General features: G+C 43.5%; 1 protein-coding gene across 3 annotated transcripts in view; it reads left to right on the forward strand.

Moving 5' to 3' along the window:
• The window catches only part of myo1b (myosin IB), a 263,983-nt gene that overhangs the window by 80,628 nt on the left and 161,451 nt on the right, over positions 1 to 21,904 (forward strand). For all 3 annotated transcript variants that reach the window (XM_078404126.1, XM_078404124.1, XM_078404125.1), the window contains exon 4: positions 17,286 to 17,380. In XM_078404126.1, coding sequence (XP_078260252.1) covers positions 17,286 to 17,380 — 95 coding nt within the window. The remainder of the gene's footprint in view (positions 1 to 17,285; positions 17,381 to 21,904) is intronic.

The raw sequence follows: 21,904 nt of genomic DNA on the forward strand, positions 1-21,904 counted from the left end.
ACAAAATGACCACATGCCAGTAGTAAATTGTGAAACATTGAGAGTTAATTATGTGCAGGATTCTACACGACAACAGACCTTAGTCTCTGGAGCGCTCTGGAAGCAGGTGATGGTGTCTTCATTCTGATCACCTCCAAAGTGGTAATTAAGCCTGTGTGACTATTTTGCCCATCAACGTTTATCTTTATCCTTCAGTTCACAGACAAAAGTCACCCAATCAATATTACTATTTCTTATTTCATATAGTTTATTATTAAATCAATATTATTCATTTATTAAATATAACAAATATATTAAATATAATTTAAATAATATTGTTAAATAAATACACTACATGAAATATACCACATAAATCTACTACAATCAGTGGATGTCTGGTTGCACAGTGCACACTGGTAAAGTTCTGCTTTCCCACGCCAGAGACCTGAGTTCAATCCTGACTACAGGTGCTATCCGTATGGAGTTTGTACATGTGCGTCATGGTGGCGCAGCGGTAGAGTTGCTGCCTTACAGCGAATTCAGCGCCGGAGACTCAGGTTCGATCCTGACTACGGGCGCTGTCTGTACGGAGTTTGTACGTTCTCCCCGTGACCTGCGTTGGTTTTCTCCGAGATCTTCGGTTTCCTCCCACACTCCAAAGACGTGCAGGTATGTAGGTTAATTGACTGGGTAAATGTAAAAATTGTCCCTAGTGCGTGTAGGATAGTGTTAATGTGCGGGGATCGCTGGGCAGCGCGGACTCGGTGGGCCGAAGGGCCTGTTTCCGTGCTGTATCTCTAAATCTACAAAATCTAAATTCTGCCTGGGTTTTCTCCATTCTCTGGTTTCCTCCCACTTTCTAAAGATCTGCAAATTTGTAGGTTAATTGGCTTGTGTAAATTGTCCCTAGTGTGTAGGATAGAACTAGTGTAAGGATGACCGCTGGTCGGTGCCGACCCGATGGGTCGATAGGCCTATTTCCACGCCATATCTCTAAACTAAGCTAAACTAAACTTAAATTTACCTTCATTGTGCCATCATATCTGCACATCCATGCCATTCATGCTCCCTCTTTAAAGAATACACCCATGAGTGTTGGCAGACTTGTTATACAACACTCAGCCCTCATTGCTTAGATTTATTTACAGTATCAGCACCAAGCATCAGGGCACCTCTCAACACGTACTCCTGCAGTCCTTAACAGAATACACTTGATGACTTTGGAATGACTTTAGTGCTCAAAAATGCCACAGCTATTTAAATTGACATTTTGACTCCACCCTAGCCAGCACGTCATGGTAGCTCAGCCATTGTTCAACAGTATCTATATTCACAAAGATCATTCACACCCATTACTTCAGGTGACCCACACTCCCAGTGCTCTTGTCCTTCTGGTAACCTCTATCCCCTGATACCCAGTTTCGTTCTCCTTCCCACCTAGTTTTATCTATTTAAGACCAACAAACACACATTCCCCAATTAGTTTCATCTGCTCATCTGCCACCACGTATCACCGTTCTCACGTCAGATTCTGCATCTGTAGCCCCTTGTTTCCACTTATCACCTTACAGACCCTGTCTTTACCTCCACACTACCCTGCCCCCACCTCCAACTGCCCCTTCTTTTCCCTTGTACAAAAACAAGGAACTGCAGATGCTGGTTTACCAAAAAAGAACCCAAGGGCTGGAGTAATTCAACGGGTCAGGCAGCATCCCTGGAGTTTCAGGTGGGGACCTTTCTTTAGACCCTCCCTTGAGAACATGTATAGGTGACATTTTGGGTCGGGCCTCTTCTTCAGACTACTTCAGTCTAAAGTATTGAAATTGTTCAGTCTGAAGAAGGGTCCCGACCCGAAATGTAAGTTATGCACGTTTTCCAGGCATGCTGTCTGACCCTCTGGGTTACTCCAGCACTTTGTCTTTTAGTTTAGGGGAGAACATGCAAACTCTGTGCAGACACCCGTAGTCAGATTGAACCCTGGTCTCGAGCGCTGTAAGGCAGCAACTCTACTGCTGCGCCACCGTGCCGATCCGTCTTTTCTTCCTCCTTGTCTGTCTCTACCTTTCAGCCACTGTCTCTGGGCTCGAACCTGACCCCACCTGCACCTGCTCGAACTGTGGAGCATCTTGGACAATACAGCTCACCCCCTCCATGACACACTGGTCAACCTGAGGAGCTCCTTCAGTAACAGACTGGTTCCACCAAGATGCAGCACAGAACGCCACAGGAGATCCTTTCCCTCCGCGTCTCTCAAACTGTCCAACTCCTCGCCCCTTCTGTCGTGGGGTAGATTTTAGATTTTAGATTTTTAGATTTAGAGATACAGCGCGGAAACAGGCCCTTCGGCCCACCGGGTCCGTGCCGCCCAGCGATCCCCGCACATTAACACTATCCTACACACACTAAGGACAATTTTTACATTTGCCCAGTCAATTAACCTACATACCTGTATGCCTTTGGTAGACTGAGACAGCCCACCCCCCCCCCCCAATCTTTGCACATCCCCAATCTTTTCCACTAGTCACTTTAATTTAATGTTTCATGTAACTTGTGTTTTATGACTGTTGGCAGATCAATTTCCCTCCTGAGATAAATAAAGTTCTGTCGTAGCATATTGTACCTGTGTCCTGCTGCCCATTGTCCCCTCCTCACCTTGTTCCACCTCCAGGCCGCTAGCTCCTACATCAACATGCCCTCTCAACACTTTACACTGGGTATCCCCTCTTTTCATTCTCAGCCCTGATGCAAAGACCTGGTTTGGAATGTCAACCATTTCTCTGCCTCCACAGATGCTTCTTGACCTGCTGAGTACCTCCAGCAGTTTGTTTTCCGTTTCTGATTCCTGCATCTTGCATTTCCCTAACCAATTAGTCTCACATACCTCCGATCTTATGAACAATTGCTCATATGCCTTTGTCTCCGTCAACTTAATGACCATAAAGATTTGATCTAGCCTAGTTTCGTGTCATCTGCAGTTATTTTCCTACACATCTTGCCTCTCCACTGCGAATTCTCCTCAAGGTTTGTCTACTTTGAAGTTGTACTCCTCTCTTCGACGAGAGTTTAGCAACATGCTCTCTCACTGCTCATTGACTTCTCCAACTTCCGATAGTTCCTCTCTCCCTCTCTTTCCCCTCTCCCTTCCCATTTCTCCCACTGTCTTCCTGTCTCCTACTACATCCTATCTTTGTCCCACCCCCTCCCCTGACATCAGCCTAAAGAAGGGTCTTGACCCAAAACGTCACCCATTCCTTCTCTCCTTAGATGCTGCCTGGCCCGCTGAGTTACTCCAGCATTTTGTGTCTCCCTAGTTTTGTTTACTAATCATCTTAAATAACAAACAGGCTCTGCAGACAAAGAACAATTCAACAAAGCAGTATTCGCAAGTTATCTTTGTTTTGCAATGTCCCCTCAGGTAATTACAAAAACAAAGAGCTTTGTTTCAGAAGCTCCACCACATGTACAGTCTACATATTGACTATTTCAACTGCAAATTTACTTACTTGTGGGATATTTCCAGTATTTTCTACTTTTATTTAAGTAGTTAAATAATTGTTTTTGACAATGCTAAGAGATATTGAAACTTAATCAAGCTTATCCTTGTAAAATCTAAAAATTAGTTTTTTAGAATATTGGAGAAAGGAATGATATCTGAGCACAGGTAATTGAAAAGAACAAATGTTTCCTCCAGATATGTCCCAGGCTGTGGCAATGTAAACAGAGCTTGAATAAAATAAGAAACTGATTAAAATATCAGGTACAAAGTGGGCGGCACGGTGGCGCAACAGTAGGGTTGCTGCCGTACAGCGCCAGAGACCCGGGTTTGATCCTGATTAAGGGCGTTGTCTGTACAGAGTCTGTACGTCCTCCCCGTGACCGCAAGGGTTTCCCCCGGGTGCTCCAGTTTCCTCCCACACCCCAAGCACATACAGTTTGTATGTTAATTGGCTTCGGTAAAGATTGTAAATTGTCCCTTGTGTAGTGCTAGTGTACAGGTGATCGCTGGTCGGCGAGGACTCTAGGGGCCGAAGGACCTGTTTCCGCATTGTATCTCTAAACTAAAAATGCAATTTGCTCCTTGTCCGGTAATTTGATCGGTTAATCTAACCCAAAAGCCCTGTTGGGTACAAGACAAAACTGCATGAATGTGTGTCTCTGTCTTTAGCTGAAGGAATAATTCGGAATGATGGAGCGATCGCAGCTGTGGGTGTGTGCTTATTTGCACTGCGGGGCAGATTCCACAGTGCAAATGTAACCATCAAATATTTGACTGTGAGTCTGACGTTTAGCCCTTGAGTTTCCCTGAAGCAAGTCGTAATTGCTTTTGAAGGTTATTGGGTAGGGGTCGGGCTGGGGAGTGGTGGATACTCATGGATTACAAATGTTGGGAAATTGCCTGATAGCTGGTTAGTTGTCTCTCATTAGATACTGTGTTGTTAGGAACATGCAGATGTAATCCTGCAAAGGTGAAGTAGACTACTTCATGAGATCTGCTAACTTTTATTTCCTTGTCGTTTTAGAAATATCCTTCGCGATTGGTATAAAACTGGAGGTGACCTCCATCACTGAATGAGAAACAACTACAGTTTCCAGCCAAATGATAACAGCAGAAATTGGCAAAAAAAAATTATATATTTTTTAAAATCATGACATTGCCAAAAGATTCGTTTAGAAAAATCATATAATATGTTTGACACCTATCTGGTTCAGTATCAGAAAACCTGTTTTTGTAAGTGGATTAGCAGTTAATTTGGAAATGGAAACACAATAATAGTAGAGAAAACACAAGGAACTGGATACTGTAAAAAGAAAATAAATACAGTGCTGGAATAACTCAGCATTTATGGAGGGAATGGACAGGCTATGTGGTGAAGGTTTGATTATCTGAAGGAGGGTCCCGACCCAAAATGTCGCCCGTCCATTCCCTTCACAGATGCAGCCTGACCCACTGAGTTACTCCAACACTTTGTGTTTATTTACACAATATCACCAGCTTGTTATTCTTTTTATAATAAAAGTCTGCTTTTCTACCAGCTTGCCGAAGCATGGGTGGCCCAATCATGGTTTAAATAATGTCTTTTGGTAAGTTTTCATCAACGACAAAGAAAATATTACAAACTCACTTTATCTTCTACTTGGAGCTGGGTTTGAAATGGCCAAATGTGGTTGCCATACACAGCAAGGCATGGGTCATATTTCAGCTTGGCGGCAGAACCTAAACTATTTCACATAGGTAAGGGAATTTTATGGATTGACAACGAAATAATGGACTGATTCTCAGTATGTATCAAAGGTCCAGAGGTCAATTATTAATGTGAGTTGCCATAAAAAATTAGGGCTAATGTTTTAAGGTAATATTCTAACATTTTAGTTGTAACTACAAAGGTATTGCTTTCACGGAGTGGGCAACATTTTTCTCTGTAGAAACTATGCGTTCGTCTCAGTTTGAAACCACTCCTAAAATTGCAACAAAGCCAATCCTTACACACCTTTAATAAAAATCCCTGACCTTTTTTCAAGCAGCTAATTAGCCAGAGGGTGATTAGCTAACAAAGTTCACTCTTCAGTTGTGGAATTAAACTGAGTGGTTGGGAAGAATCTTATTTGACGTTTATAAACATCCCAGTCCACTGACAGGGTTGTACACTCTGCTCCTTTGTCTTTTATGTTTTTTGTTGTTTTTTGTCTTAATTGTAATGTTTAGATGTGATGTAGTGTTTTTTGTGGTTGTGTGTTATGTGTGGGGTGGGAACTGTAAAATTGTCTCTTCTGAACGGAGACAACCTTTTTCTGGGTCGTTTCTCCGTTCCCGCTGCGGCCTACAATCGGCCAAACACCTGGAGCTGGCGGCCTCCAGCTGGGACCACCTGGAGCTCTGGTTCGCAGAGCCCGCAGACTGTACTCACCATCTGCGGAGCTGGCTGTCTTCGGAGGCTGTGATGGCGCTGCGAGTGCGGCTGCGACTCGCCTTCGGAGGCTCCGGCCGCAGGTCGACTGGACGTTGGAAGCCCGCAAGCCCCTGGGTGGGAGCCGACATCGGGAGTTCCGGCAGTGGCAGCGTCTTCGCCCGCCCCGTATCGCGGGGCTTGGGTCGGCCCGCTGCGGACCTTTCACCGTCCGGCGCAGCCTGAAATAGGCCGCGGGATTTTCTCCGCCTGGCGGGGGCTTCAATGTCGGAGCCCCAACCGCCCGACTTGGCAGCTTCAACAGCCTGACCGCGGGAGAAGACGGCAGGGAAGAGAAAATACATTCTGGCCTTCCATCACAGTGAGGAGGGGACTGGAGGAGACTCACTGTGATGGATGTTTCTTTTTTTTTGTTTTGTGTTGGTTTGTGATTGTGTGTGTTATTGCTTTATTTTTATTGCTTCTTAATTTTGGACTGTGGGTAACGGAATTTCGTTCAAAATACTTGTTTTTTTGGATGAGAATAAAGGCTATTCTGATTCTGATTCTGATTCATTCGTAAACACAGCTATGATTTTCCTCTTTAATAATGCCCATTTGATGAGCATTGGTGAAATCGTGAGTGTATAAATAATTGATAACACTTAACAGATGTGTTTGGACCACGGTCCAGTATAGATATAAGAAAAATGCAAAAATAAGTTAAATTAAATAAAGTAAAACAGTTTCAAGCAGATTTGTCAAACCTAAAATTCTCAGTTAATTCTGATATATTTCGTTTTCTGAGTACCAAGCAATTATTTATGCTATTTTTTTAATGGTGCACGAACATGCCTAGAAAATCTTGTGATCAGATATGCTGTTGCAATGTTTCATTTACAGGCTTGCAGAGGTTAAATGAATACTTCACATCACCTTTAAACCTTCATAAATCTTTGTTATGAGTTAACACAAAAGGATTCTGTGTCACACGGAGTCAGATGCTTTGTAAAGATACTGCTAGAAGCGCTATGGTGGCTGCTTTCTGTGCAAGTGTGGGCAGTGGAAGTTTTGAAGGTCATTCAATTGATCGGTGCAATCGCAGGGATATTTGTTTTTTGTAATTCCTATTATTTTTATTTGTTTTATTTAAAAAAAATAATAATAATAATAATAGTTTTGCAAGAATAGTTGATCTACATTGCCTTGGCAAATGAAAATCATGATTGTGAATATAAACAATGGTGGTTTTTTTAATCAGTGACTGGCTCCGACTATTATTGACCAGGGCAGTATTAGCCTAGCTTTAGTGCTCTGGGCCAGATTGCGGTGAGCTGTCAATGTAATTCCTCTCTGGCAATGTGCTCCGTTAATACTGTTGGGCAAGGTGTACAAGTTCTCATATCCAGATCAAGGGAAGGAAGAGCAGTATATCACAAGTCAGGGTTTCGTGCGACTTGGAAGGGAAATAATGAAAACTGTACCCTGTGCTGTGTTTCTCTCAGAGTTGGGACCAACACGAAGAACTGTTACCTTTGGATAAGTGACACCAACAGGACATGAGAGGAATCACAAATAGACCGTGGGCCGAGGTGCCTTTTTGTTTCATGTCGTGACCCACATCCCATATCTACCTGTATTTATAACATAGTGTAAAAACATCATAGGAATTATATCTGAAACTCGTCCAGAACAAACCCTGCATATATTTTTTTAAATATGGAAAAAACCTCCAAAATCTTGTCAATTTTCCGAGCAGTAATTGTCCAATCAAAGCACGTTTGACATTGAGTCGGACGCCAATTGACCAATCACGCGCTTTGTTTCAGGCTAGCTGGGCAGGGAGCCCACTGGGATCAATTGCAAGGCCATTGCATTTAGTTTGTAATAACACGAAATGAGGTGTAGCAGTATAGTGCTCCCCGCCATTTAAGGCTACCTGTAGCCAGCTTGATTCACACAGCGCTTGTCAGCCCCTGGGAGGGGGACACATCTGCCCTTCCCAGAGAAGGGGGAGAATAAGTTGGCCATCCCCCGACCTTCCCGGCTGCATGTGGAACTTTTACTGCTCAAAAACAAAAATCCTGTTCATGCAAATCCGCCAGAAATCCACCCAGGAAAACTCTCGCCGTTCCGTGCCAGTATCAAGGGGAGGGGGAGAGACTTGGCTCAAGTGGAAGCCGATCTCTCCTGCAGCCGCTGGTGTGAGCCTGTAGCTCCTTCTCCCAGGTCCTGTCACGGCAGACTGGGACGGTGCTGGCTACCCAGGCTCCGAGTCATCTTATTTGGAGATGAGAATCCTTCAATGCTTCTACTCTGGGGCTGTAGAGAGCATCCTGTCCAGCAACATCACAGTCTGGTTTGGGAACAGTCTGCCCAGGACAGGAAGGCCCTGCAGAGAGTAGTGCGTTCGGCAGAATGCACCATGGGAACTACACTCGCCCCCCTGCAGGACCTATACATCAGGAGGTGTAGATCGAGAGCAAGCAAGATTATGAGGGACCCCTGCCACCCCAGCATCGGACTGTTCCAGCTGCTATGGTCAGGCAAACGCCTCCGCTGTCATGCTGTGAAAACGGAGAGGATGAGATGGAGTTTCTTCCCACAGGCCATCAGGACTGTTAACTATTATAACTCCAGGCACTAAATTTTGTCTTTTCTGTATTAACTTTAATTTATAAGCTGTAACTATAATTCTTTTTTGCACAATCCGCAGGCATTGCCACTTTCATTTCACAGCACATCGTGTATGTGTATGTGACAAATAAACTTGACTTGACTTGACTTGAGGACAAGCAGCCTGCCTTATGAGCGAATGCCCCAGTACTACCCTCATCCTTGCCTTCAAAGGGATTCTTCATGGAATTCTCTGCCACAGAGGGCAGTGGAAGCCAAATCACTGGATGGATTTAAGAGAGTGTTAGATAGAGCTCTAGGGGCTAGTGGAATCAAGGGATATGGGGAGAAGGCAGGCACGGGTTATTGATTGGGGACGATCAGCCATGATCACAATGAATGGCAGTCCTGGCTCGAAGGGCCGAATGGCCTCCTCCTGCACCTATTTTCTATGTTTCTAAACCCCAGCTGTCACTGGCTATCCGCTTTGCAAGAGGCAGTGAGTCGTGCTCCAGATGATTGGTGCTAGGCACAACTGTTTATTAAAAACTACAGTAACCTTAATAGAGTGACTTTAATAGAGGATGTATGTTGTAAGAAGTAGAGTATTGATCTTTCAGTCATAGCTCAGCACTATTGACTGTTTTGGAAAGAACTGCAGATGCTGGTTTAAATCGAAGGTAGACACAAAATGCTGGAGCAACTCAGCAGGTCTGAAGAAGGGTCTCGACCCGAAATGTCACCCATTCCTTCTCTCCAGAGATGGTGCCTATCCCGCTGAGTTACTCCAGCATTTAGTGTCTATTACTAACTGTTTATTAACTGCACTAAACTTTGAGGGTTTGGAAATTGCAAAATTATTATTTTTAAAAATTATTTTGAACTGGTTTTAACCTTTACATATCGCAATGCTTCTCACCAAATTTCCAGGGTTTAGGTAGATACCCAATGACCAAGACAAAGCATTTAAAATAATGGTGGAACAGATTCTGTAAGAGAAGTGCATCTTATAACAGTGAGAGCACACAATTTCTTAACAGCAAATCTTTGTGTTGAAGGGTTTTAAACTGAAATTAAGTTTAAAAATCCCGATTAACTATTGCAACATCTCCAGAGGTATGACACATGGCTCCTTTCACTGCAATGAGGGCTCTATTGATGGTTAGTGACAGTGGGAGACGTGATGTTGCTATGACATTTTGAATGAGTACTTGAATCTTAATATACAAGAATTTACACATGTTCTGTACTTAAAGGTTGTAAACACACTGATTGTACACTGCCAGTGGGATAGGATTGAGATGAAAGAATCTGCACATCTAATAATCCATAGACTCCACAGCAAATGAGAATTGCTTCACAGTTTATTTCTCCAAAACAGTGTATTAAAGTTTATTATTTTAAAAGGTGTCCTTGAAACCCTGTAAAAGGTGGCTGTTGATCCACAATGTAATTTTCTACTTCTCATCGCACCATTTGTCTGTTCCTCAAGCAATCCTGGGCTTTTATTTAAGGTTTTTGTGAAGAATGATTAAGTCAAGGTGATCTATCTACAACTTGATACGTTGCTTTGATAACCTGCTCCCTTGGTTTAGCTTGAGGCTCTGCTCTATTTCTTTGAGTTATTGATCAGTTTGCACTGTCCCAAAGCACTGCATCGTTGATGTCTCTTTCTAAGGCTGAATTTGCAGCTTTTTTCTCATAAATCAGTATTCTGACCCTGGGTTCACCATCTTTTCTTTTGTATCTCACTCACTTCAGGGACTTTCCCACCAAAATTGGAGAATCGCGGTGCAGAGCAAACATGGTGTCATTCCGGACAATCATTTTATTCCAATTAAAACATCATTCTGGAGAATTTTAATAGAAAGCATGAGAAGAAGCCCTTGCACGGGGTGATTTTGAGTGAAAACCAGCAACATAAATAGTTTGTGAATGTTGAAGAACATGGGCTTGTTTAGAAAATAATTGCATTTGTGACCCAGTGATGATGTAGAAAAGGTAACACAAATCAGCATGGTGTGACCTAGTGGTGTTTATATTTTTGTTTTATTTCGTTCTTCTTGGTAGTGGAGGTTTTGGATTTGGAAGGAGTTGTTGCAGTCGTCAAGGCAAGCAATTGCCACTCAGTGCGGCACGGTGGTGCAGTGGTAGAGTTGCTGTCTTACAGCGAATGCAGCGCCGGAGACTCAGGTTCGATCCTGACTACGGGCGCCGTCTGTACGGAGTTTGTACGTTCTCCCCGTGACCCGCATGGGTTTTCTCCGAGATCTTCGGTTTCCTCCCACACCCCGAAGACGTACAGGTGTGTAGGTTAATTGACTGGGCAAATGTAAAAATTGTCCCTAGTGTGTGTAGGATAGTGTTAATGTGCGGGGATCGCTGGGCGGCGCGGACCCGGTGGGCCGAAGGGCCTGTTTCCGCGCTGTATCTCTAAATCAAAAAATCAAAAAATCTAATTTTGTAGAAGGCACGTGCTATGGTGTCGGCACACTTCTATCAACTCCTTGTATACCTCGTAGCTGATGGAAAGCTGGGAGGTGTTGAGAGGTGAATCGCTCAGTGCAGGACACAGTCCTCTGTCCCTTCCTTTAGCCTTAACGTGAAGGAAGGAACTGCAGATGCTGGTTTACACTTACACAGCCATAATATTTAGTTGGCTGATCTAGTAAGTTGCTCATCAGTTGTTACCTCCCGCATGTTGATGGAGCGGGTTCCAGAGATGGTAATGGCATTACATTATATACATTATATGTAATGCCATAGATGGTTAAAGTCCCTCCTGATAGAGCACGTGCCTTTTGTCAGAGATAGACACATTCTTGATTAGAACGGGTGTCAAGGGTTATGGGGTGAAGGCAGGAAAATCAGATTAGGAGGCAGAGATCAGCCACGATTGAATGGCGGAGTAGACTCGATGGGCCGAATGGCTTAATTCTACTCCTACAACTTGTGAACTTGTCTGGTGAGAATGTTATCAGTCCATTTCTGAATGTTATTCATACCTTCTTGCTTGTCGGCGGGTAGGTTTGAATATTTTCTCATAAGTTGCACTGTCGTGCAACGCCAACCAACAAGATTTAAGCAATCTTCATGGTAGACTCCAGAGGGATCCCTGGAACAAAGCTGACCCTTTTTCCATGGGGCAGGTGATGGGTGTTGTGGCTACCAGGAACCTGGCTGCAGTATTGTGCATGTCAGGCTTCAAAGTCCCTTAAAGACAGTAAAAATTGATGAAGACAGTTTTGGGAATTATTTTGTGACCTCTACTTTACACTAAACATGGTACCTTTTTGACGCGTTAAAATGCATGAAGTCTACTTTCAACATACTTCGCTGGTGTGGATGTTCTTAAAAGCCCCAAAGATGCATGAGGAGATGAGATTGAAAATAACACCGAGAAATTAAATTGCACATCATATTCAGAGGCAGTGGTCCAGATTTATTTGAAATCTTCTAATCAATGATTTATAGTCCACCATTCCAATTGTCAGGAATGTACAGAATTCAAAAACTGGAAGTAATCTTCAGGGATGTAGAACATTTCCAGTGGCAAACTGCTGCAGTTGTGTTAGCAGTTGTGCCTCCTTCTTGTTCTTTCACCCTTTCCATCCTGGTCGAAGGGCCGAATGGCCTACTCCTGCACCCCCCCCATTGTCTATTGTCTGTTGTCATAGAGTCATAGAGCAATGCAGTGTGGAAACAGGCTCTATTGCCCAACTTGCCCACACTGGCCAACATGTCCCAGCTACACTGGTCCCACCTGCCCGCATTTGGTCCATATCCCTCCAAACCTGTCCTGTCCAAGTACTTGTCTAACTGTTTCTTAAACGTTGGGATAGTCCCAGCCTCAACTACCTCCTCTGGCAGCTTGTTCCATACACCCGCCACCCTTTGGGTGAAAAGGTTACCCCTCAAATTCCTATTAAAACTTTTCCTTTTCACCTTAAACCCAATGTCCTCTGGTCCTTGACACACCTACTGTGGGCAAGAGACTCTGTGCATCTCCTTTGGGACAGGTCAAACAGTACTGTTCTCATTGTTGTGACTGAGAGCTGGGAATAAAATCTGACATGTAACCTGTCACCGTGAAGCTGGGGAAAACTCACAAAGTGCAGGAGGGGGTCAAGCAGCATCTGAGGTGGAATGGATAGGTAGCATAGAAACATAGAAACATAGAAAATAGGTGCAGGAGTAGGCCATTCAGCCCTTCGAGCCTGCACCGCCATTCAATATGATCATGGCTGATCATCCAACTCAGTATCCCGTACCTGCCTTCTCTCCATACCCCCTGATCCCTTTAGCCACAAGGGCCACATCTAACTCCCTCTTAAATATAGCCAATGAACTGGCCTCAACTACCTTCTGTGGCAGAGAATTCCATAGATTCACCACTCTCTGTGTGGAAAAAAAACTTTCTCATCTCGGTCCTAAAAGACTTCCCCCTTATCCTTAAACTGTGACCCCTTGTTCTGGACTCCCCCAACATCGGGAACAATCTTCCTGCATCTAGCCTGTCCAACCCCTTAAGAATTTTGTAAGTTTCTATAAGATCCCCCCTCAATCTTCTAAATTCCAGCGAGTACAAGCCGAGTCTATCCAGTCTTTCTTCATATGAAAGTCCTGCCATCCCAGGAATCAATCTGGTGAACCTTCTCTGTACTCCCTCTATGGCAAGAATGTCTTTCCTAGCATTTCAGGTCAGAACCATTCTTCAGACAGAAGAGGGGTCCCAACCTGAAACATTGGCAGTCCATTCCCTCCTGAGATGCTCCTGAATGACTTAGTTCCTCCAGCACTCTGTTGTTCCAGAATCCAGCATCTACAATCTCTGGTGTTGCCACTTTATTGTGATGCTGGCAGCCAACACAGCCTGGCTGCCTTGCGTGCCCACTTTAACTCGGGAAAGAAAATGCTCCATTTAAAATCTAAGCAGCCTAAATGCTTATATCAGAAGCATTGACATAAAGTGCTTTCCACAGTTATTTAAGCAATCTGATCAGTGACTTAACACAAATGCTTTAGCTGTTGTGTTCCAACCACATTATAAATGAGACACCATTCTGCTATCTAGCCCAATGTACATTTGTCTTTCTCGTGTACATTTTGTTTGTATGTATTTCATTCTCTGAGCATAATTAGTTAAACACTTTAAATTATTCACAATGATGTCTATGGGCTGCTGAATTGCAGCATTTCTCCATTTCAGTTTCGGCAACCTTAACTTCACATCATTCTTAAGTTTAGATTTTAGATTTTTTTTTAGATTTAGAGATACAGCGCGGAAACAGGCCCTTCGGCCCACCCGGTCCGCGCCGCCCAGCGATCCCCGCACACTAACTAACACTATCCTACACCCACTAGGGACAATTTTTACATTTGCCCAGCCAATTAACCTACATACCTGTACGTCTTTGGAGTGTGGGAGGAAACCGAAGATCTCGGAGAAAACCCACGCAGGTCACGGGGAGAACGTACAAACTCCGTACAGACGGCCCCAGTAGTCAGGATCGAACCCGAGTCTCCGGCGCTGCATTCGCTGTAAGGCAGCAACTCTACCGCTGCACCACCGTGTTGCCCTACTGAATGGAAAGTAGTTACTCCACCGGCGCCCCTGGCCCCTTTAACCAAAGAGTAGTTTCACATGATTCACAGTAAACCAACGATATGTGAAATTAAGAAATTTTAAAAGATACATTGTAAAATGCACAAACATCTCGTTTTGTGAATTCTCTTGCTCCTAATGCAAAAAGGAATTCATTAGGCGCACCTGTCCATTCCAGTCTTTTCAGAACTGTTTATATCACACTCCTGCAAACACTTTCCTCCCCTTCCTAGCTTCTTACTCTCATCGCTTCATCTTGGATTAAATCTCGGTTTCTCTTCCCCCATCTGTATTGGCCTGTGGTATAGGCAGCTGGTGGAATGGGGAGAGCACATTGATTAAATCCCACAGTGTGAGAAGACATTGGAATCTGTGGTTTTCTATTGATATGGGAAAGGTTATTTTAATACTGTGAAGAAACTACACAAAATCATGAGATAAATTGATCGGGTAGATGCACAGAGTCGTTTGCCCAGAGTAGGGGAATCGAGGACCAGAGGATATAGGTTCAAGGTGAAGGGAAAAAGATTTAATAAGAATCCGAGGGGTAACCTTTTCACACAGAGGGTGGTGGGTGTATGCAACAAGCTGCCAGAGGAGGTAGTTGATGCTAGGGCTATCCCAATGTTTAAGAAACAGTTAATACATGGATAGGACAGGTTTGGAGGGATATGGACCAAGCGCAGGCAGGTGGGACTAGTGTAGCTGGGACAAGGTGTGGGTAAGTTGTGCCGAGGAGCCTGTTCCCACACTGCATCATTCTATGACTCCATAACTCTATTTAGGGTCATTTTCTTACACAGGCTGATGCTGGCAACAAATGATGGACATTGCGTAATCCTATTTCCCAGTGATACTGAAGTGAAATAAAAGTTGTTGAGTGAATTGAGTTTTTGTCCTCAGATTGTGCTGACTGATAACTGGTATGAAGTTTTATTCGTTTATTTCAAGTTTTGAGGGCAAGGCCTATATGAGATGACTTTTAATATCAAATTGCTAGCACTTGAGATATGGAAGCCACAACAGGCGGGAAATCTGCAGATCTGTCATCTGTCAGCAATATCTTTTTTGTTTATTCCAGTAAGTCGTTCCACAAAATGCTCAATAAGGCAATGATCTAACTATTTTTCAATGTTGGGTTTTGCATACCCAGTAATTAAATGGCAAAGATTCCTGGCATCTTTGCAATGAATAGCAGAAATTGTAGTTTACTTATGGTCAACGATTTCAGTGCTTCCTTGAGGTAGTTAACGAGAGAAGATGTACGATCCAGAAAGGTCCAAACTTGATTCCTGGTCTCTGCTAAATTATTAAGGTGTGCCCAGCAATTTGTTTCGGGACGGGTAAAATTAAGTTTGGCTTTTACTGTTGACAATTATCAGTTGACTGTCACGGAATAGTACCCAGGGCAGATATTTTATTCAATTATGATGCCTCAGCAGCCAAGTGATCTATCCCCATTCACCTGCAAAGAAAGGACATTTGAACCAAGGCTACTGTAGGGAATCCATTTTCTCACTGTCCAAGTATATGGGAAGATGGGTCATCCTCTGCTCCTGGTATAACTGACTATAAAAGGTAAAGATGCATTATCCTAAAATAAAACTGGTGGCATGCTCACAGAATAGTAACCCGACTCCTGAGCAACTATCTAGGGACACTAGTGGAACGAGGGTCTATCTGAGACACACGAGAGACAATTTTCAATTTTACCCAAGCCAATTGGCCGACAACCCTGCGCGTCTTTGGAGTGTGGGAGGAGACCGGGGCACCTGGAGAGGACTCTTGTGGTCCTGGGGAGAGCGTACACACTCCGCACGGACAGCACCTGTGGTCAGCATCGGACCAGGGTCTCTGGCACTGCGAGGCAGCAACTCTACCGCTGCGTCACCGTGTGCAGGATCGTGCTAGTGTACGGGGTGATCGCTGGTCGATGCGGGCCCGATAGGCCAAAGTGCCTGTTTCCGCGCTGAATCTCTAAACTAAACTAAACTAAATTATAGCATTAGGAAACAACAGAGGAAGCTTGGCAATGAGTTACTGCTCTCTGGGTTGTTCAGCTGTTGTGACGCGCACGGCCTGTTTAGATGGGGTTTTCACCCATGTTTGTCTTAGTTAATGATTTATTATTTTATTATCATTTGCTTTAGTAATGAAATTTTGCAGTGCAGATGGGCTAGTCAAATTTCTTCATTCTGGACTTTTGTCCATTACCACATCATGGGATCCTGTGTCCCAAGTTTTGAAAACTCCCGTCCTAAACCACTCGGCATTCCAACTCTCACTCCTCCTTTAAGGCCTTTCTTAAAATCTTAAATTCTTTGATCAGACCTTTGGCACATCAGCTAAAACATATTCTTAACACATCTTCTTAAATGACTCAGATTTTGTTTTGATAATATTACATTGTACCATCTTCAGATGTTTTAATATTTTAAAGGAGTACTTCAAATGCAAATTTTTATTATAAATGTTTATAAGCAGTTCATTATAACTTCTCATGAAAGTTAAATTAGTAACTAATTTACTGGCATCAAAGGCTACAGGAAGAAGGCAGGGGAATGGGGTTGTGAGGAAAATCAGTCGTGATTGAATGGGGGAGCAAACTCGAAGGGCCAAAAGGCCTACAACTCTCTGGCTCCTCTGTCTTATGATCTTACAATCTTAAGTGTGCTTTATTTTATTTTAGAGAGATGTAGAAAGAGTCATAGGGGCATACAGCATGGAAATGGGCCCTTCGACCCAACCTGTCCATCCCAACCAAGATGCCCCATCCAGGCTAGTCTCATTTGCCTGTGTTTGGCCCATATCCCTCTAGACAAGCAGGAAAAAAAATCCCCATGTTGGGGGAGTCCAGAACCAGAGGTCACAGTTTAAGAATAAGGGGTGGGCCATTTAGGACTGAGATGAGGAAAAATATTTTTCAGCCAGAGAGTTGTGAATCTGTGAAATTCTCTGCCACAGAGAGCAGTGGAGGCCAATTTACTGGATGTATTGAAGAGAGAGTTAGATATAGCTCAAAGGGCTGATGGAATCAAGGGATATGGGGAGAAAGCAGGAACGGTGTACTGATTCTGGATGATCAGCCATGGTCATATTGAATTGCGGTGCTGGCTCGAAGGGCCAGATGGCCTACTCCTGCACCATGTTTCTATGTTTCTAGACCTTTTCATATAATAATATTTGTATTTTTCCCACAGTTATGCCTTGGCGGATGAAGCCTACAGATCTTTACGGGATCAGGACAAGGACCAATGTATACTTATTACTGGAGAAAGTGGAGCTGGCAAAACAGGTATCAGTACATTAAGTCTGGTGCGTGCATACCACAGGACATTAAGTCAAGATGTTATAATTATTATAATAATATATTCCTTTATTCATCCCACACCGGGGAAACTTACAGTATTACAGCAGCAAAGTGGATGGCAAGAGAGCAAGAGATCATTCATTATAAATAAAAGATACATAAATTGTCATCAGTTTTCTGTGTGTTCTTAGCTGTTATTGTTGACTCGTCTGCTGGGAGCAGTGCTGGTTGTGCAGTCTCACAGCAGCGGGAAGGAAGGACCTCCTATATCTCTCCTTCACGCACTTGGGGTGAAGGAGTCTGTCACTGAAGGAGCTACTCAGTGCAGTGACAGTGTCCTGCATGGGGTGGGAGTCGTTGTCCAGCAGCGATGTTAACTTTGCCATCATCCTCCTCTCTCCCACCGCCTGCACTGAGTCGAGGGGGCAACCCAGGACAAAGCTGGCCTTCCTGACCAGCTTGTCGAGTCTCTTCCCCTCTGCCGCTGAGATGCTGCTGCTCCAGCAGACCACTCCATAGAAAATGGCTGATGCAACCACCGTGTTGTAGAAGGTCCTTAGGAATGCCCCCTGCACTCCAAAGGACCCGAGTCTCCTCAGCAGATAAAGTCTGCTCTGGATTCATCAGTATATATCCAACATCATGTTGGATTCATCAGTAATTTGAGATTGATTGATAAGTTTGTAGACACATAAAAATTGATGGAGTTCTGGATGGTGAGGAAGGTAGGCAGATGATCCAGTAGAATATGAATCAATTATAGATTTGGGCGGAGAAATGGCAGATGGAGTTTAACACCCGGACAAGGGTGAGCTGTTACAATTTGGGAATTCAAGAGCAAGAAGAACGTCCATAGTAAATGGTACATGGAGGTAGATAAATCTTTTGGGTCTGATCAGATATATCCAAGAACATGACTGGGAGCTAGAGAAGCAATTGGATGAGCCTTGACTGAGGTATGGGATCTGGGGAGAGGTAGCACAATTGGCTTGATGGCAGGAAGCTGAAGGTGATAGTGCAGGGACTGTTTCCCAGAGCTGTGCCTCAGGGATTGATGCTGAGCTCATTTTTGTTTGTCACCTATATCACCAATTTGGTTGAGAATGTGCAAGGCATGGTTAATAAGTTTGCAGATGACACTAAAGTAGGTTTCATCTTAGACAGTGAAGAAGGTTATCAAAATTACAGCAGGATCTTTGATCAGCTGGGTAGGTGGGTTGAGGAATGGTAAGTAGAGTTGAATTCAGACAAGTATGAGGTGTTGCAGTTTGGGAAGTCAAATGAGGGTTGCACTTTCACAGTGAATGAATGAATGAATGAATGAATGAATGAATGAATGAATGAATGAATGAATGAATGAGTTTATTGGCCATGTATGTACATATACAATGATAGGGCCTTGGGAAGTGTTGTGGAATAGAGGGACCAAGGAGTATAAGTACATAGTTCCAAGAAAGTGGCATCACAGTTCAACAGGGTGTTGAAGAAAGTTTTTGCTTTGCTGGCTTTCATCAGTCAGGGTACTGAGTGTAGAAATTTGGATGTTTTGTTGGAGTTGTACAGATGTTGGTGAGGCCACATCTAGTGTACTAGTCTGTTTTAGTCACCTTGCTATAAGAAAAATCCATTATACTGGAAAGAGTGCAGAATAGTGGGTATATGGAATGAGCTGCCAGAGGATGTAGGTGAGGTGAAAACTAAAACAATGTTTATGAGATATTTAGACAAATACATGGATAGGAAAGTTTTAGAGGGATATGGGCCAAACATGGGCAGGTGGGACTAGTGTAGATGAGGAACCCTGTTTGGCATGGGTATTGGCAAGGGCCGAAGGGCCTGTTTCTGAGCTGTATAACTCTATGACGCTAAAAGATTTATGAGGATGTTGCCAGAACACGAGGGACTGAATTATATGGAGAGGTTGGGCATGCTAGGACTTTATTCTTTGGAGCGCAGGAGATTGGGGGAATGATCTGAAAGAAATGTATAAAATAATGAAGGCATTGATAGGATGAAGGCACTCAGTCTTTTTCCCAGGGTTGGGGAATCAATAACTAGCAGCCTTGGGTTTTACATAAGAAGGGAAGGTTTATATAGGAACCTGAGGGATAATGCTTTCACACAGAAGGTGGTACGTACATGGAACAAGTTGACAGAGAAACCAGTTGAGGCAGGTACAACACTAACATTTGAAAACATTTGACCAGGCACATGGATAGGAAGGATTGAGAGGGGTATGGATAAAATGTAGGCAAATTAGACCACATCTGGAGTATTGTGTGCAGTTTTGGTCTCCAAATTTGAGGAAGGACATTCTTGCTATTGAGGGAGTACAGCGTAGGTTCACGAGGTTAATTCCCGGGATGGTGAGACTGTCATATGTTGAAAGAATGGAGCGACTGGGCTTGTATTCACTGGAATTTAGATGGATGAGAGGGACTCTTATTGAAACATTATTAAGATTATTAAGGGATTAGACACGTTGGAGACAGGAAACATGTTCCCGATGTTGGGGGAGTCCAGAACCAGGGGCCACAGTTTAAGAATAAGGGGTAGGCCATTTAGAATGGAGATGAGGAAAAGCTTTTTCACCCAGAGAGTTGTGAATCTGTGGAATTCTCTGCCTCAGAAGGCAGTGGAGGTTGATTCTCTGGATGCTTTCAAGAGAGAGTTAGATAGAGCTCTTAAAGATAGCGGAGTCAAGGGATATGGGGAGAAGGCAGGAACTGGGTACTGATTTTAGATGATCAGCCATGATCACAGTGAATGGCGGTGCTGGCTCGAAGGGCCAAATGGCCTACCCCTGAACCTATTGTCTATTGTCTATTGACTAGTTTGAATGGGCATCTTGGGTGGCATGGATGAGTTGGACTGAAGGGCCTGTTCTCATGTTATATGACTGTGACTTTATAAATTCAGGACAATAGTTAGAGTACTCAAAGTAGTTGAGGTGTACAGCTAGAATGATATTAAAAAACAGAAAGTGTTGGAGATGTTGAAGAAGTCAGGCACACTCAGTGGAGAGAAAAAACAGAATTAAAATTTCAGCTTGATGAATTCTCATCATTGACCTGAAAAATAAAAATCTGTTTCTCTGGTCATAGTCCAACCTGCTGAGTTTCTCCATCATTTTCTACTTTAATTTAGATTCCAATACAGTAACGGCAGTGCCGTGGGTTTTGAGCTGGAGTCTAAGCAAACTAATCAGGTAGAGAAGTGTGGGATAGACAAAGCAAGGATTTGGATGGATTATAAACTCTGCCATGGACCTTTTGCATGAATGATTTATTTCCAAACTATTAATTCAATCCTTCAGTTGTAACGAGTAACCTTGGTCAAATACAATACAATACAATATATCTTTATTGTCATTGTACAGGGGTACAACGAGATTGGGAATGCGCCTCCCATACGATGCAATAAATTAATTAGCTAGTCAGTATTAATTTATACAACCCAATGAAACAAATTAGAACAGTTTTAAACAGAATAAAATGCAAGTAGAGCTGTGCCGGTTCACTGTGCGATGTGACCATCCGGCTCAGCAGGACCGGTTCATAGCAGCTATGGCCCTGGGGATGAAGCTGTTCCTGAGTCTGGAGGTGCGGGCGTAGAAGGCCTTGTATCGTCTGCCCGATGGTAGAAGTTCGAACAGACTGTTGCAGAGGTGTGAAGAGTCTTTGTGGATGCTGGTGGCTTTTCTGAGGCATCGTGTGTTGTAGATGCCCTCCAAGGCTGGTAGCTGTGTACCGATGATGCTCTGAGCTCTATGGACTACCCGCTATTTGGCTATTTGTTATCCATTCCTCCCCTTTTTCTAAAGATTTATTGAAGAAGTTGTGGTAATTTTTAGTTGGAACTCCATCCCAACTGGGATCAGCAACCTTTGGTTGCTCTGTTGGTTTAGAGCCTATAATCAGACATTAATTCTTCACCAAATTGCTGATAGGTCTCGTGATTTGGTTCAATGTTATGGGCGGTGCCTCGGGGAAGATCTGAAAATATCCTCCCTCTAATTAGGAGTTATGTATATTAAGATGTCATGGTGTATAAATTCCCTTTACTTAATCCACGCCCTGCTTGCAGCAAAGGCTGGGGTTGGGAGGAATGGGTTGAGGTTGATTCTTTCGAGGACGTGGCAGTCGCATGTGCATGATGTTCCTTGTAATTTGACCTCCATTGCCCAACGGGCTGATGCCTGTCTTATGGCTAATGCTTCACTGTGGCTAACGTTTTCCTATGGCAAAGTAGCTGAAAGTATTCTCAGGTTTATCCGGAGGGAGTAAAACTGTGATGGAAAACTGTCGAATGGAAGTTTGACAAGAGCCTTACTTGAAAATTGTATTCACTCTTTAAATATTACAATAATCCTGGGATGGAAACAGCTGGGCGAGTGTTTATTTGAATGTGTCAGCAGAACAATGGGAAGCAGAGAACTTCAAAGTTGTTTTTAAAATTTCAGAATATTTCTCGAATGCTTTGCATTTGTGGGAAAGGAGTCTGGCTGAC

This window comes from Rhinoraja longicauda, chromosome 8 (assembly GCF_053455715.1).
Source record: "Rhinoraja longicauda isolate Sanriku21f chromosome 8, sRhiLon1.1, whole genome shotgun sequence".
In the NCBI taxonomy this organism is placed as follows: domain Eukaryota; kingdom Metazoa; phylum Chordata; class Chondrichthyes; order Rajiformes; family Arhynchobatidae; genus Rhinoraja; species Rhinoraja longicauda.